Source organism: Syngnathus leptorhynchus, chromosome 2 (genome assembly GCF_054491065.1).
Source record: "Syngnathus leptorhynchus isolate UIUO chromosome 2, UIUO_Slep, whole genome shotgun sequence".
Lineage (NCBI taxonomy): Eukaryota > Metazoa > Chordata > Actinopteri > Syngnathiformes > Syngnathidae > Syngnathus > Syngnathus leptorhynchus.
Genome location: NC_141196.1, coordinates 20477991 through 20494109, shown reverse-complemented (window position 1 = coordinate 20494109; position 16119 = coordinate 20477991). Strand labels below are relative to the sequence as shown.

The 16119-nt window shown below is 39.5% G+C and overlaps 1 protein-coding gene across 1 annotated transcript in view; it reads right to left on the bottom strand.

Annotated features, from left to right (window-relative positions):
* The window catches only part of tenm1 (teneurin transmembrane protein 1), a 175665-nt gene that overhangs the window by 5022 nt on the left and 154524 nt on the right, over positions 1-16119 (bottom strand). Inside the window, exons 28-34 of the mRNA XM_085905448.1 lie at positions 13555-13727; positions 10911-11155; positions 9359-9652; positions 7814-8058; positions 4579-4721; positions 2037-2248; positions 909-1210 (exon numbers count right to left, since the gene is read on the bottom strand). Of these exons, the coding sequence (XP_085761574.1) occupies positions 909-1210; positions 2037-2248; positions 4579-4721; positions 7814-8058; positions 9359-9652; positions 10911-11155; positions 13555-13727 (1614 nt within the window). The remainder of the gene's footprint in view (positions 1-908; positions 1211-2036; positions 2249-4578; positions 4722-7813; positions 8059-9358; positions 9653-10910; positions 11156-13554; positions 13728-16119) is intronic.

Sequence of the window (16119 nt, the reverse complement as noted above, 5' to 3'; positions counted from 1 at the left end):
ATGCCAGACGTTAAATTAAAACAATGAGTCTGTAAAATGTGAAGATTCTGAAAAAGTGATTTTAATTGCCGAGTAGTTGCAGATGCAACATGAGGCCATGAAGATTTCTTTTTAAATAGCATAATAACTCATCCTGAGGGTAGCAGTAATGTTAATTTCTTGCTAAACAACTACCAATATCATGCTAGTGCCTGAGGAAAGGTTAGATGCATGCATATTTCAGATTGTAATGTAACCATAAAAACACTGCAAGTTTATCCAGGTTGTAATAGTTAGGTGCAAAATTGACCTGCTGGAAGCATGAATGTCAAAATTCATGAGACTGCTGAACAGCTCGTGATGTAAAATGGACCAAAACAATGGCTATCTGCTAGAACTTAATGGTTTAGGTCTTTGCCATACACTTGAAGAGATAGCCCTTATTCATTGTTAAATTAAAACATTAGTTTGATGGCTTCTGGCTAATCCTGTTCTGGGTGTAGAGAGGTCATGTATTGTATGGTCATAGACAGTAGCAAAGCAAAACAACGGCTCTCACACACAAACATTCACACCTTTGGCAATTCACAGTATTCATTTATAGACATTACAGCCGATATTTTCTGACACGCATATGCAAGCTTAACCACATGCACAGAGAACGTGTGTGTGTGCATGCATGCATAAGCTTGCATGGTGGAATTATTGTAGCGTCTGTGGGGGAAAGAAAGCCCACAAAGGTCACGAGCAAACTCCAATTACCCCATTTTATTTTTCCGATGCATGGACTACAAAGTCAGTGTGTGGTTTTCGCATTCTAATGAATTAATGATTTATGTATCAGTGACACAGTAAAGGTTTGTGGAGATGCTTCATCACGATAGACCTGAAACGGGTGTGTCTAAAAAGCACCACAAATACAGGCTTACCTTGCACTGGTGCCATGACTAAGCAGGTTGATATTCCCGTTCAGGTCATAGCTATAGCGCCACTGAGGTCGCTCATTGACAGCAGCACTTTGCAGTTGGCTGTCTGCGTCATACTCATAAGTGTATCGTGTCACGTTGCTGTCCACGCCCACCCTAATGTCACAGGTGGTTGTACGTCCCGCAGAGTCATACTGGATGGTCATCCAGTAGGCGATGGATTTGAGAATCTCGTATTGGACCTCTACCACTTGGCCGTATGAGTTAAACACCTTGGTGTGCTTCATCAGATGTGTAGTGATCACCTAGGCAACATTAGCGACATGTTAAGAAGCCATAGACACTGTAGCCGATAAAATAAGCAAGAGAGATGATGGATGGAAAACTTTTCAACTCCACTAAATTGTCACCATAAAAGGTCCCACTGCATAATATTGCAAAGAAACAAAACACAATGGATAAACCCCCAAAAACGAACCGGTTTGTAGAAGGACATCACTATCAAATACTTTTAGAATCGATTATTCTATCAAATATTTGATTGATTAATGAATATGCACAAAACATTATCTTGCATGAAAGTGTATTGCAAAGCCATTTTCCCCTAGATTATTGTTCATTATGTACTCACTGTTGTTTATTTAATATTGTTTGCTGATAAAAACAACTTAAAAACATTTAAGCAATTTCACCTGTGAAAGATCCACATACTCAACCAACCTTGTTAAACGGATTCTGTTACTGATTTGGTCATTGTCTTCCATAGTAAAAGCACATGTTTGCAAATGACTTATTTTGGTTCAACATAAAAGATAATCAATCTGCTTTCATAAAGGAGTACAGAAATCGGGGAATGATTATTGTTGAAAGGGTGAAACCAGAGGGTTTGGACAATTATAAGTCACACAATGGCTCAAAATGATTACTCAATTATTAAAATAGATGTTGATTAATTTGATACCTCTATGGTAACTGTTTTACCCCAAATCCTTTGGAAAGTTCTCCTTTTGACAAGAAATCAAATAAATAAAAAACGGTGACATGATTTCAGCAACCAAAACTACAAAGGATCAGATTATAAATGAAAACAATATTTTTTGTATATGTACATATGACTTCAACATCACTTACCTGGTTAAGGTCATAAAAGATGACACTGAATTTGCCAAACTGCTCCACCCGCCCTGATACGTCAACGTAGCGGTACAGATCAATCGGCAGGGGAGTCTCATTGATGACGGCCTGCATGCTGGTCACTCGAAAGTTATTATAACTGTAGTCAAACCTTGCGTTGACCAATCCCTCTTCACTGAAGCGGAAGATCTGCCGGCTGGTCAGTGGACCTAACCGCAGAAAATCACAGGCATTAACAAAATACCCACAAGCAACCAGCTGAGTCTACCTAATCAATTCAATTGACGGCGAGAGTTCAACATCATAAACGGCGACATGCTCAGCGCAATCCATTATTTTGTAACAACCCGCACACCTAGCTGGCATTTCCAGTGCTGACCTTTAATACGGACAGATAATGAAGTCTAAAGACAATCGCCATGATGGGCAAATGTGCTCCTTAATGTCAGAACATCAACTTCAACATTGTTGGTCTAATCTCTTGTAAATGATTACCACTCGTTTTCCATTGGGGGGGAAAAAGGAAGCCCGTTAATAGAGCGGCAGTAGGGCACCATTTAGACGACTCTGATTGCACTTAAAATGACTAAGGGCCTGGTTTAGCAGAGTGCAGAGAGCTGGATCATCATTACCTCTATTTATATTTTCCATATAATATTGAATCCGCACCTCCACAAGTGGGGAAATGGCAGATTTATTCAGTGAGTAGCGGGCTTTTTGACAACCCAGGGGACTCGGTATGTTCCTCTTGCTTTTAAAACTGTCATCTTTCCACTCCCTTTTTGCTCAGTCTTTCTTCTAATACATATCCCCCTTTTTCGGTCTCAACTCTTTGCTGTCTCCTCTCGAGTTCACAATCACTGCTATCTTCTTTCTTTCCAAACATCCGTTTATTCTGCAGAAATGAGGTCAGTTTAAAGGAAGGTGAAAGCCTTCTAGAGCAAAGTGATAAACCACACAAACCCACGGATGCACCTGCAAACACATACACTGCCTTGCCCACTGGTGACACCCGGTTTATCGTGTGACTGTTTATCACAGGTTTTCATGGATGTGAATAATAAATAAGAACGGCGGTACGTGTTTTATGTCAATCATCAAAATCTACACATTTAGGGCAAAAAAAAAGGATCAAATTGAATGTCCTACGATGAGAGAGGAGACAGTCTGGCAAGAGCAGAAAACTAGAACCCCCCAAATCCGTTTGTAATGATTTTCTTATAGTGTTGAAACAATAATATAAGAGTGGAACGGCGCAGGGTGATTGATTATTCTGTCACGCACCCACTGTGATATGTGAGAAAATGATCTTGCTTAAAATTTCACAGAGACCTAGCACTGAGTTTATAAATTGTAATTCTAAACTTTGAGCGATTATTTCCATTTGGGCTGTTGAAAGTTTTTTTTCTTCTTCCTTTCAGTCGAATATGGTTGTAAGTAGCCCACCATTTACTCAACTCAAATCAATTTCTAGTGCCCTTTAACTGCAGCCGTAGATCCAACAAAGAGCGTTACATAAAACACAGTGATCACAATAATAATAACATTAATAATAATATCCATCCATCCATTTTCCAAACCGCTTTGTCCCCACGGGGGTCGCGGGCGTGCTGGAGCCTATCTCAGCCGTCATCGGGCAGTAGGCGGGGGACACCCTGAACTGGTTGCCAACCAATCACAGGACACACAGAGACGAACAACCATCCGCACTCGCACTCATACCTAGGGACAATTTAGAGTCTTCAATCGGCCTATCTAGCATGTTTTTGGGATGTAGGAGGAAACCGGAGTGCCCGGAAAAAACCCACGCGGACACGGGGAGAACATGCAAACTCCACACAGGGAGGGCCGGAGGTGGACTCAAACCCGCACCCTCCTAACTGTAAGGCGGACGTGCTACCCAGCGCGCCACCGAGCCGCCCATAATAATAATAATTTACATATTATCTTTTAATTCAAACATACATTGACATTCAGCATATAGGATGTACAGAGTTTTACAAACTCCTTGTTAGACAGACCGACCAGATGCTGTGTGAAAGCCTTTACAGATGAGAGAGGGGCATAAGATTAAATTCTCCAACAATGAGCATGACGATGTCAGGATCATAGATGTTGATGTTTTGGATGCGAAAATTCTAATCTTGTGTTCACAACATGTATGATGTCACTGATGATTGAAAGAACAGAATTTGAATATAAACACGTGCAGTATTCTATCAGACAAATTTGTCACTTAGCAAGTATACAGAAAGTACAAATTTGCCACATTTAGTTCTTATCGCCAACTCTTACTATGTCTCTGAATAATCTCTTATGAGTCTCGTGTGAGCATTCCTGTCTGACTGGATGGCAGCCGGCTCTATGTTAGGGTGAAGCTCCGGTCTTTCTTCACACTTATTACACAATTGTTCTTTTCCCCTCTGAACTTTTGATACCATGTTCACGTTACATTGCAGGTGGTTTGTGACTCCAAAGATCTATGCGCATCATAAATATTTTAAAGTGGGGCTGAGTGTTGCTTTAAGTGCATGTGTACCTGTCTGCCGGTATCGTATAGAGCTTATGAAGCCATTGTGGGTGAGATGGATGGTTTTGACGCTGCCCGAGGCCTCATCATAAGTGAAGGTCACCAGGGTTGAGTCATATGTCACCTCAGACAGACGCGCTGCTGGCGTATACCTTGAAAAATAGAATATAAGACATCAGTCATTTGAAATGTACTTTGCATTACAAACTAATCCTGTGTAGCAAAATGTTAATGATATTGCATTAAGTTCTTGGGACATTAGAGGGTGAATGTTTTTTTGAAAACGTACCACACCGTTTGGTTCGGCATTCTGTTCATTCAGTTCACACAAACGTTTCTTGTTTTTTGTCATTAGTGTAAGCTACATTAAGATAGCAGCTGTGCGTCATACTTGATTACTAGACATGCATAGTGTAGCCTGCCTCGTAGACTTCTTCATTTGATTTCCTAATGACGTTAGTGTCACCTTCAAAAGCATCCGCGAGCAAGTTTCATCTCTATTTCAAGGTTCTCGTACATAGAACGGATTGCTACTTTGAATTAAAACTGGCTGGAAGTTGCTGTGTTTGTAACTGAGATGTTGTGATTATTACGGAAACTTTGCTTAACACATGCTAGCATACACCTAGCATGGCCCCATCAGGTCGTAAAACTGGGAGGCATGCAAACTGTTATAATTCCTAAAGCAGGCCTGGGCAAAATACGGCTCGAAGTAATGCTGCCCTCAAAATGAGTGCTGACGCTCGGAAAAGAAAAGTTGACCGTGTTTTCAACAAGACATGGACTGCCAAGTATTTCCTTAAAGAAATGAAAGGTAAAGCCATGTGCCTGATTTGTGGTACACAGGTCGCTGTGTTTAAAGAATATGATTTGACTACATAACCAAGCATGAGGAAAAATACAGAAATCTGTCTGATAAAGAGCGCACAAAAGAGGCTGATGCATTGCTAGCAAAACTGCAACAAGGACTTTTTATCAAACTTTACACCCATAGAGATGCAGCAGTCAGGACAAGTTTTGTCATTTGAGGAAAAGTTAAAGAAGTTAAGAATAAATTGTACTGATTAATTATTATTATTTTTTTACCTATACACCACAATTTTACATAGCCTAATATAAATATAAATAGAATAATTGTATTCTTCTAATTACCAGTACCAGCTATTTAAAATAAATAATTTAGTGCATTTTACAATGGAAGAAAACAGAGCAGGTTTAAGTTAGCGTTTGTGTGGCTCTCTGACACAACTCAGGTTTTTCATGTGGCCCCTTATAAAAATTGATTGACCACCCCTGTCCTAAAGCTAGTGATGAGAATGGCAAATGTGAAAAAACACGGAAAAGTAGCGAGGGGGGGAATTTTATATATATATATATATATATATATATATATATATATATATATATATATATATATATATATATATATATATATATATATATATATATATATAAAATTATATATATTTTTATATATATAAAAAGGTACATTAAGACAAAACACAAACAATTCAAAAAAAAAATCACATTAACAAAAGAAGGCATACAATTCAAACAATGAAAAGTCCACAAGAACAAACCAACACATTTCTGTCACCTGATATATATATACATATATATATATATATATATATATATATATATATATATATATATGTATATATATATATACATATATATATATATATATATAACAATTAAATTGGTGCAATTTAATATTAAATATATAGGTATGTATATATTTGCTGAGCAGGCCCTAGATCTATTTAACTAAATAACTCGTCTACAAGTGATAAAAACCCAATCGCAAATTCACATTGTGGCGGTGTAAAAACATTTAGACGGATGTTGTCGCATCACTGCTACCAGTGTGTTAGGTTTACAGAGGCAAGCCGATTTCCGTACTCACATCTTAACTGATTTTGTCTTGAGATGTGCCTAAAGATGCTGTCGCAGCGGGCGGGAGGATGCTTGCGAGTCGCCGAGGCTAATGTTGCCCGACCAGCTGGCCGGCCGCTCCCCCCACCCATATATATAAAAAATAATTTTCTCAACAGATTTATACGATTCACGAAAATAATACTTTTGACAGAAAAAATCCTGAAATCCGCAGGAAATTCTCATTCCTGTAAAGCGTTTACCTGATTTGGATGGAAATACTTTCACATTAAATCTGAAAGTCCGCAGTTAACACTCAGCTTGTTCTGTTCATTTCATAGACACAAGAAAGACACATAAGCTAGTGGGAAATACCTTTTTAATAATTCATAAATCAATTAGATGTTTGGTTTAGCTCCACATGGACAATTCGTCTTTGAACTTTCAGTTAAATGGTCCTAGTAGACTCAAAATGTTTGCATTCCAGAGGGCCTTCATTTTCTCCAAAATATGTATTTACTTCCACAAATGCTTGGTGTTACAAATACCTCTCAAGAGTTGAAATTAAGGAACAAGTTGCACCAATTTATTTATGTTTTTGAAATAAAAATGAGAAAATCAGGTCTTTGGAAGTTATGGCCTTTCAAATCTTTAAGCGAATAAGTATCATCCATCCATTTTCTATATGGCTTGTCCCCATGGGGGTTGCGGGCGTGCTGGAGCCTATCCCAGTAGTCATTGGGCAGTAGGCGGGGGACACCCTGAACCGGTTGCCAGCCGATCGCAGGCCACGCAGAGAGAAACAACCATCCACACTCGCACCCACACCTAGGGGCAAGTTGAAGTGCTCAATTGGCCTACTAAGCAGGTTTTCGGGATGTGGGAGGAAACCGGAGTGCCCGGAGAAAACCTACACGGGCACGGGGAGAACATGCAAACTCCACACAGGGAGGGTCGGAGGTGGAATCGAACCGGCACCCTCCTAACCGTGAGACGGACGTGCCAACCAGTGTGCCACAGAGCCGCCTCGAATAAGTATCATGAAAAAGTTAAATGCCAGAACACTACTACAATCAGTCCTGTAGTTATATCATTAAAATTAGATCAGTGGTGGCTGCTGCTGCTGATGACGATGATGATGATAAAGCGGACCTTTAATCAGTCTCCCTATCTGTCCAATCACTGTAATTTGTCAGGACATCTGACGTCGATGCAAATTGTAGATGACGTGAGAGTGTGTCGACTGTTTTGTGGATCAAACCTTTGGCTCATCCAAGCTCTTTAAACTGTTTTGTGTATGGGAAATGGCACCTAACACACCCTGGTATCATGTGAGCTCATATCTAAGATGTATTATGGTAAGTACCGGTAGATGACACTGCGTCCCGTCCCCAGGTACTGAGTCCTGAGGAGCCTCCCATCCAGGGTGTAGTCTTGCAGGAAGGACGCCAGGCTGTCAGGAGGAGTGTACATATTCCTGTAGTAACCAATGGATAGCAGGGAGTGCAGGTTGTGTTTAGCCATGCTGGGCATCGTGACCGCTATCAGTCGGTCTGTCTGATCGTATTCAAAGACGTATCTCCGTTGGCTGTGCGGAAGTAGCATGACCGACTGCAAGAACACAAGAAGACAAATGTGCAGCGCAGTGAGAGTCACTCTCCAATAGGACTGGCCAAAATGATCTTTTGGTTGTATTAGCAGCAGTGATTGGGATTAGGATTGGACATAGTATAGCAGCTATAAAAGTCTACGTAACATTTAAAGGTATTGTTTTTTTCTCTAATAAATGAGATCAAGACAAGTTATTCTGAGACATTTTCCTCTGTTGTTGGCAAAGGTCTTTTAGAGAGGGGAATGAAAAATATAAACAACTGAGAGAATGTGGTTGCAGAAGTAGCTGTGTGTAGAATTAGACAGTCACATTCAAACTCAGATTCAGACTCAGCAAATGGGAGTCAGCATCATAACACAAATCTCTTATATTTAGAAGATTTCAAATGTTTTCTTCTTTGTAGGACATATGGCACAGTCATATGAAGAAGACTGGTCATTTCTGTCAAATGAACTATATAGCCAGTACCACCATAAACGTCTACTACTCCATTAATGTTACAGTTGGATCCTTGGCAGCCTCCCTGACCAATTTTCTTCTTGTCTTTTCATAAAGTTTGGAAGGCCGTTCAGTTCTTGGAAACGTGACTGATGTGCCATATATTCTCCATTTATTGATGAACTTCCTTTACATTGCTCCTTGGAAATTCTTTTTAACAATAATATCCCTCTGATGCTTTAGAGGCTTTTTCATCTGTCCAAGGTCTGTGCTGTGAGGATCTGATTTAGAAATGTCAGGAAAAGCCAAAATAAAAATACTTTGAATGGGGGCAGGCTTCTGATGATTGCCATTTAATGAATCTGAATGTGATTGGTTATTTCTGAACACAACATATACATATATACATATTATATTCCCCTTCATATTTCATGTCAAGTGTTGAAATGATTTACTGTGATTTAAAATCTGTCATTTGAACAAGGGAGTGTAGTTTTTTGTTCAGTTTTTTTTTTGCTCTCTTTGTTGTGCTTCATTTCGAATAAAAGGTTTGTGCTGTTATGTGACTTATAAATGTCAGGAAAAGTCTAAATAACAAAAGTTTGAATGGGGCAGGCTTCTGATGATTGACATTTAACAACATATACATATTATATACATATTATATCCCCCCCTCATATTTCATGTTAATTGTTGAAATGATTTACTATGCAATTTAAAATCTCTCATTTGAACAAGGGGGTGTATACTTTTTATTTCTGCTATATTTGTACTCACATGGCTTATTCCAACAATAAAGTAAAACAAAAATAAATAAACCAAAAACTCAAGTCCTTATGAAAGCCAGGACTCAGGTCTTACCCTGTCTATGTATGAGTAGCTCCATATCTTCCCATTGACCCAGGCTCTGGACACCACCTTGTCATTCTCGTACTTCAGACGTTCAAACCATTCTCCACGATGGATGGCTGACAAGAGTCCACTTCCAGAGTAGCTGACATTAACTTCAGTGTATTTGCTACTGGGAGACCAGACCACCGGCCGGCCGAGACTATCATACTGGATATGAAGGGTGAACTTTCTGTGGTCATCATAGATCTTCCCCACTCTTGTGCTCTGATCAAAGTCTATGGACAGCAAGTTCCTGTTATGTGCCTGAGAAGAAAAGTCGCCAAAAAAGGATAAGCTGGAGGCAAGACAGCCAAAGTGAATAGAATAAAATACAATAATTAGGCAACATTTTAATTTAACTGCTGTATAATCAAAAACCAAAGGTCACAAGACAATGGGATATATAAATCTGCATTATAACTTTCATGACTTTACATAAATCAGTAAAATGACATTTACAGTAAACCGTGTGGAAATGAAATATCCTAATCAATTGTTATGCTTGAAGGGTAATTTTCTTCTGAAACTATTATTCTGTTGCAGGCATGCGATGACTGTGAGACTGAAGAAGAGAGGTGTCATTGTGGTATTTGTCAGCATAACGGTTTCTGACAGTTTGTGACTCATTTAAAGAAGTATACTTCCTACGTGATATATGATATGGAAGAGGAAAAACAAGAATGGTGACAAATGAACATGCTGGTATTCAGTCAAAAGTCAGAATCCTGTGAGAGGATTCTGACATTTTTTTCTCAGAGTTCTCACTTTAAAGTCCAAATTATTTTTATTCTTCACTGGCCCTAATCCTCTTCAGTACAATCATCACTCAGAACAAAAACCTTTTTTTCCCTCAAAATACTTGTCTCTTTGAGTTGTGTTTATAGAATGTTTTATAGAAATGTAAAATGTCTGCTGATGCATCTTCTGCTGCATACGAATTCATACTAGTGATAATGGGCCTCCATGACTGAGAATTTAATGCTGTCTTGGCACACATGCACTTTGCAGTTCACACTCACTTTTTTTTTTAGACAGAAAGTAGCCACCCCCAGAGCGCACCCTAATTGTCATGGTAATAGCACAGAGGGTCCAGCACAGAGGGTGAGAAGCGGCTCATTTGTATGAGATAGGGTCATCCCCATAAAACATGCTAATTTCAGTTAAACTGTTGCAAGGTGTGCTGTTATATTAATCCTTGGGATATCTTGACTGAAGTATGTCACAAACTGTATTGAGTTGGGGGAAAAAAAAATCCATTTTACAGCATGTCTTTCCACATTTTCAACAGTCGTGCAAATCCTGTACTTTGTCCCCTAAAACGGTGGTAGGATAAAATGGCTGTGAAAGCTTTGGCTTTGTAAGACTTACTTATTTCAATTATATACTAAATGTTTTATTTTAAAAGCTTTGGGTAGTTTATAAAGGTAAAATTGCAAATTATTATGTGCAATTTTGTTGTATGGCTTATGTTGCCAAAACCTACACAGAAACGTTTTGCTACTATGGTGATTAAGAATTTTACCTTCAGTCTACGTTCATATGTGCTGTAGTTAGTCTTGCTTTGCTCCTTCCTCTGCCTCCATTCAATTAGACTGGGGGCGTGGTCACCAGGTAGGCTGATGTTACAGCGGCTGGCGATTGGGCTGACTCCACCCCCAACACCTCCAGGTAGGAAAGGCTCAGTGCTCAGTGACAGCTCCATCCCGCTGGCCAGCGACACAAAGAACGAGCCGTCGGCGTTGACTTTGTAAGAACTCTGTGCATGGTCTAGGTGTTCATATATGGGCATGACACACACACACACACGTACATGTGTATGGACAGACAGACAGACGGACAGCCAGCCAGCCAGCCAGCCACGCACACAAACACGCACACACACATACACACACACACACACACACACACACACACACACACACACACACACACACACACCCACACACACAGGAAGCCGCACACAACCAAACCACACAAGCACGCAATGGAAATGTGCAGTACCGTGAGAAGGAAAAAACATTAGTATGGGTTGTTCAATAAACCAAAAAGGCTTTGAAGCCACAGTAAGTACAACGAAGGTAGATACAGGAGAACCCCAGATCATGATGCTAATTTGCTAATAAACAACAAAAAAGGCGTTAAAGCCACAGTCAGTACAATGATTATAGATACAGTAAAACCCCGGATGTCAATGCTAATTTGTTCTAGAAGAAGCGTCGAGAAGCAAAGCCGTCGCCTTCTGAAGGAACAGTCCATAAAACTACAAAAATCCACAAAACTACAGTAGAGCAAAAGTTAGGAGCACAGCCTTATGAGGTCCGTCTGCGGTGCTTGACACGTCTAACATTTAAGTCAAATAATGAGCTCAAAATAAATTAAACATTACAAAATAAGACTATTTAAATACAAAATGTATTTATGCATGGTAGATGAGCCAAAGTCCCGGAAATAATGTCCCAAAAGCAAATCAATGTGAACGAATGGATTGCTATTGTTTACAAATACAATGTGACACATGGAAGTGCACACCGGCACCCGTGCAGACCGTAACATTGCGCACATGCAGAAGTTAAGCTGGTGTGTTGCATCTTGTGGAATTGTTCATTACTGAAAAGGCCATACATTAAAGCTTGTTCTTGAAAAGATCCCTCGTCCAGCCTCTTAAATAATATAACTGACAGTCTCTCTCTTTTTACACTCTTTTTATCCCGTGAACTCAACTTTTCAGCGCAAATCCCTGTGATCTTGTGGTCTCACCGGTGCAGCTTTCTGGAGGCACGCCGCGCACAACTGCAGTCTGGTTTAAAACCAGCTAAACAACAACCCCAATTAACGTCTTCGGTTTCCAAAGCTTTGTCTGAGAACCGAGGCCAAGATTTCCCGACATTTTGCGCCTAAAACCGAATATGTCGAGTACTGAGGTGGTTGACTTCCGGGGTTCCACTGTAGTTCGAGAGAAAAATAGCAGTAGAAGAAAGCAAAAATACTATCTATCAAATGCATAAATTGATTGCATCTATTTTAAAGGCAGGGTTCAAACTGTGGGAATAGTAGCAGTTAGGCAGTAGAAGAAAGCAAAAATACTATCTATAAAATGCATAAATTGATTGTATCTATTTTAAAGGCAGGGTTCAAACTGTGGGAATAGTAGCAGTTAGCAGTTCGGATATTCCGGTTCTTTTTTTAGAACGTGCAGATCTCTTTTGACTTTTAATGACAACTGTTTCTTATGTTCAGGATACATTACTCTATTACAGATTTGAGATTCCCTCACGATTATTCAAAGTGTTTCCGCAGAAACCTTTGCAAATATGATTGTGAAACAAACACTTCACTGGGGGTGGAAGGTGGTATCCAAGGGCCCATCCACAGAAGCCAATTTTACATAATCTGCAAGTGGATCATTTTACAGATAATTTTAAATGTACTTTACGTGTGCTCGTTTCCTGCATGTACATGCCATTCCATTTCTGTGCTGAATTTACTATGAGAAGAGCCGCTTCGATAGGCTGCGAGTTTGCTGCGTTCCCTCCCACAATGGCGCAAACGCCCTTTTCTATCTGCACTAGGCTTGCAAAATCACAAAAGAAACAAAACTCCACTCATGTGCAGTTAGACTGACCCTTAGATATTTTTATATGACTGTCAAATGTCAAAGCGGGTCAAATTTGACCCAAGCAGTATGTTAAGGTCAAAGAACTATTAAATTCATACATCGTATTTATAGAGAAGGATAAATCCTCTTTCACGATTGTGGCACCCAGCATAGGCAGACAGAAAAAGTGAGCAAAAACAGAGGTCATATCATCTAAAGCTGAAAAAAATAAAATCGCTTTCTTGCCATTTGCCAGCCATAAATGTTTAAACATCATTTATAACTTCACGGGCTCCCTTTCTTACAGAGCTATGAATGTGTGGCCGAGCCCCCGATGACTCATAAACACCTTTGCAGCATATTGGTGTAGAGGAAGATGGGGGCAGATGCATGAGGCTGATTTTATGCTCTTTCATATGTCAGCCATATACAATAAATGGAACATTACATCTGTAGCCCTGTATTTGGTTTCCTGTCTGGTACTCGCCTTTCTTACGTTTCTGTGATTTTCTGACCTGTGAAGAAAGAACATTTTTCTACAAGCCTGGGGGCACAAAGTGCAAAGTTATACCTCGTTTGAATGTGTAGATAGTGTCACTGGCAGACAGGTTTGTACTGGTGACAAAGTTCTCGCGATTGGATGCTTCGACCTCAACCCTCGACCAGCGATCCAGGTTGCCGTGGAAACCGCGCACATCACCCGTCGGGAGGGTGATGTTGGTCACGCGGCCTTCGTTGTTGTAACTGCAAGAATAAACACAAAGGCAATGATGGACAATTGTGCACAGGCAGCTGCGACTGTGCCAGTTAGACAATCGAACAGGCATACATGCACACACAATAACGCCTCACTTCCACACATTCAAGTGTCAGCTTTGATTTATACAGGCAATTATCCAGCTGTGAGATGGTAAATAATTCAGACTAATGTGAGTGCGTACTCTTATCTTTTAAACTGAATAAAGAGACAATTCTTCAGGTAAACTGTCACCAATCTCATAAGGTAACAACGTACATAAATATATTACTTTTGTGAAGAAAATTACAAATTGCAAATTCTCATGTATCTGGACATGACTTTGCTATTTATATTTCTGGCAACTTTTGCACCTCAACATTTCAAAAGTAAAAGGCTTTAAATATTTGTGCTTTGATACATTTACCCAAACATTCATTACAAAATCAAATTGGAAGAGATTGTTTGTTGACCTACTGCCTAAACAGTAAACTGCGGACTTCTCTATCTGATGGCTAATCTTACAAGGAGAGAAGTATTTTTTTTTTTCTTATTTTCAAATTCTACATGAAAGGCACACAGTTGTTGGAATTAGTGTTTTGCAATTGTTCTCTTCAACAAAGCTTCAGCAAAAACAAAACAAACAAAAATAAACCTCCAATGGCTGGTTGTTTAATGTCGTAAGATGCTTGAAGCAGAATCGCTCTTCACAGTTATTAGGTGATATTGTAAACAGACGGTGAAAAGTACCGGTAGGGCCACTATTTTACACCAATACATATCGGAATTTAAAAAGCTATAATTGCCAATTCACAGCAGCATTTTGCTCAACTCAATAGGATATTTTTTTTTCAGTCTCTGTGACGCACTCGCAGTGGTTGGTCCACAGTTGACTGTTGAAATCAGACTATTGAAATCTTGACCGCTGCGGAATGATTAGTCTGGCTTCAGAACTGGACCGTCAAGTCAATATAATTACACGCCAATGTTGGCATAATGAATAAAACTGTTGCTGAAAAACAATGTGTTAGCAACAGTTTAAATACATTTAATATATATATATTTTTAACGATATCTTTAATTATTACATTTGGCCACAAAAACTCATACGCCTATTTCTACCGGCACCTGTCTACAAATATGCCAAAGAAAGAATGCTACACTCGTGTGCAGACTGCACTTTGCGCTCGACGTGCGTTGGACACAAAGCTTTGTAGGCGGAATTCCTATTCTTGCTTGATGAACTATCAACTCATCAATCAAATCGTTATCAACATTTATTTAAGGAAACCCCTATAACTAGAGATAACCGTACTATCACTCAGAGTGATACTGTAACTAATCTCGGGGTAATATTTGACCAAACGCTCTCCTTTCAAAAGCACATTAAAAATATAACCAGAATTGCGTTTTTTCACCTTCGTAATATGTCTAAGATTCGCCCAATCCTCTCGACCGGTGATGCGGAAATGATTATACATGCATTTATCACGTCGCGCCTGGACTACTGTAATGCATTATTCTCTGGTCTTCCCAAGTCCAGCATCAAAAGTCTACAGTTAGTACAAAATGCTGCTCCAAGGCTGCTCTCACGGGCAAGAAAATTTGATCACATTACCCCAATATTAGCCAACTTACACCGGCTCCCGGTTCATTTAAGATGTGACTTCAAGGTTCTTCTATTAACCTAGAGATCATTGCATGGCTTAGCGCCTTCATATCTCGTCGACCTAGTTGTTCTTATGTTCCGTCTCGTAACCTTTGTTCGCAAAACACTAGTCTTTTAGTGACACCGAGGGCCAAGAAAATGTCTGCAGGGTCTAGAGCATTTTCTATTCGGGCTCCAGAGCTCTGGAATGCCCTACCAATGGATATTAGAACTGCTACCTCAGTAGAAACATTTAAGACACGTTTAAAGACATATTTCTATGATATGGCCTTTAATTAACCTGTTGTGGCCGATTCGGCTGGAGTTTGTTTTTTGGGAGTTCAAGAGCTTTGAGAATAATTGTCAATTGTTTGTCTATGTGAAGCCCTTTGAGACTGCTTGTGATTTAGGGCTATCCAAATAAACTTGACTTGACTTGACAATTCACTTGCTCAACAATCCGACTTCTCGGTTGTCATATTTTGTGCTTAATGTGCCACACATTTTCAATGAGAGACATGTCTGGACTGCTGGCAGGCCACTCGACAGTAGTACACACATTTGTTTACAGCAGATCCTTGCATACTCATAGTTTGGCACTCATGGATTTGCACACCAGCAGAATTTTTAAAAATACTTTTGTTATTTGGGTCAAACTTTTATAATATTTTTAATGCATTTCAATTTTTCAACTTAAAATGGCACATAAGTATGTTCCTGTCTGTGTAATATTTAATCTCTAGGAGGGATTA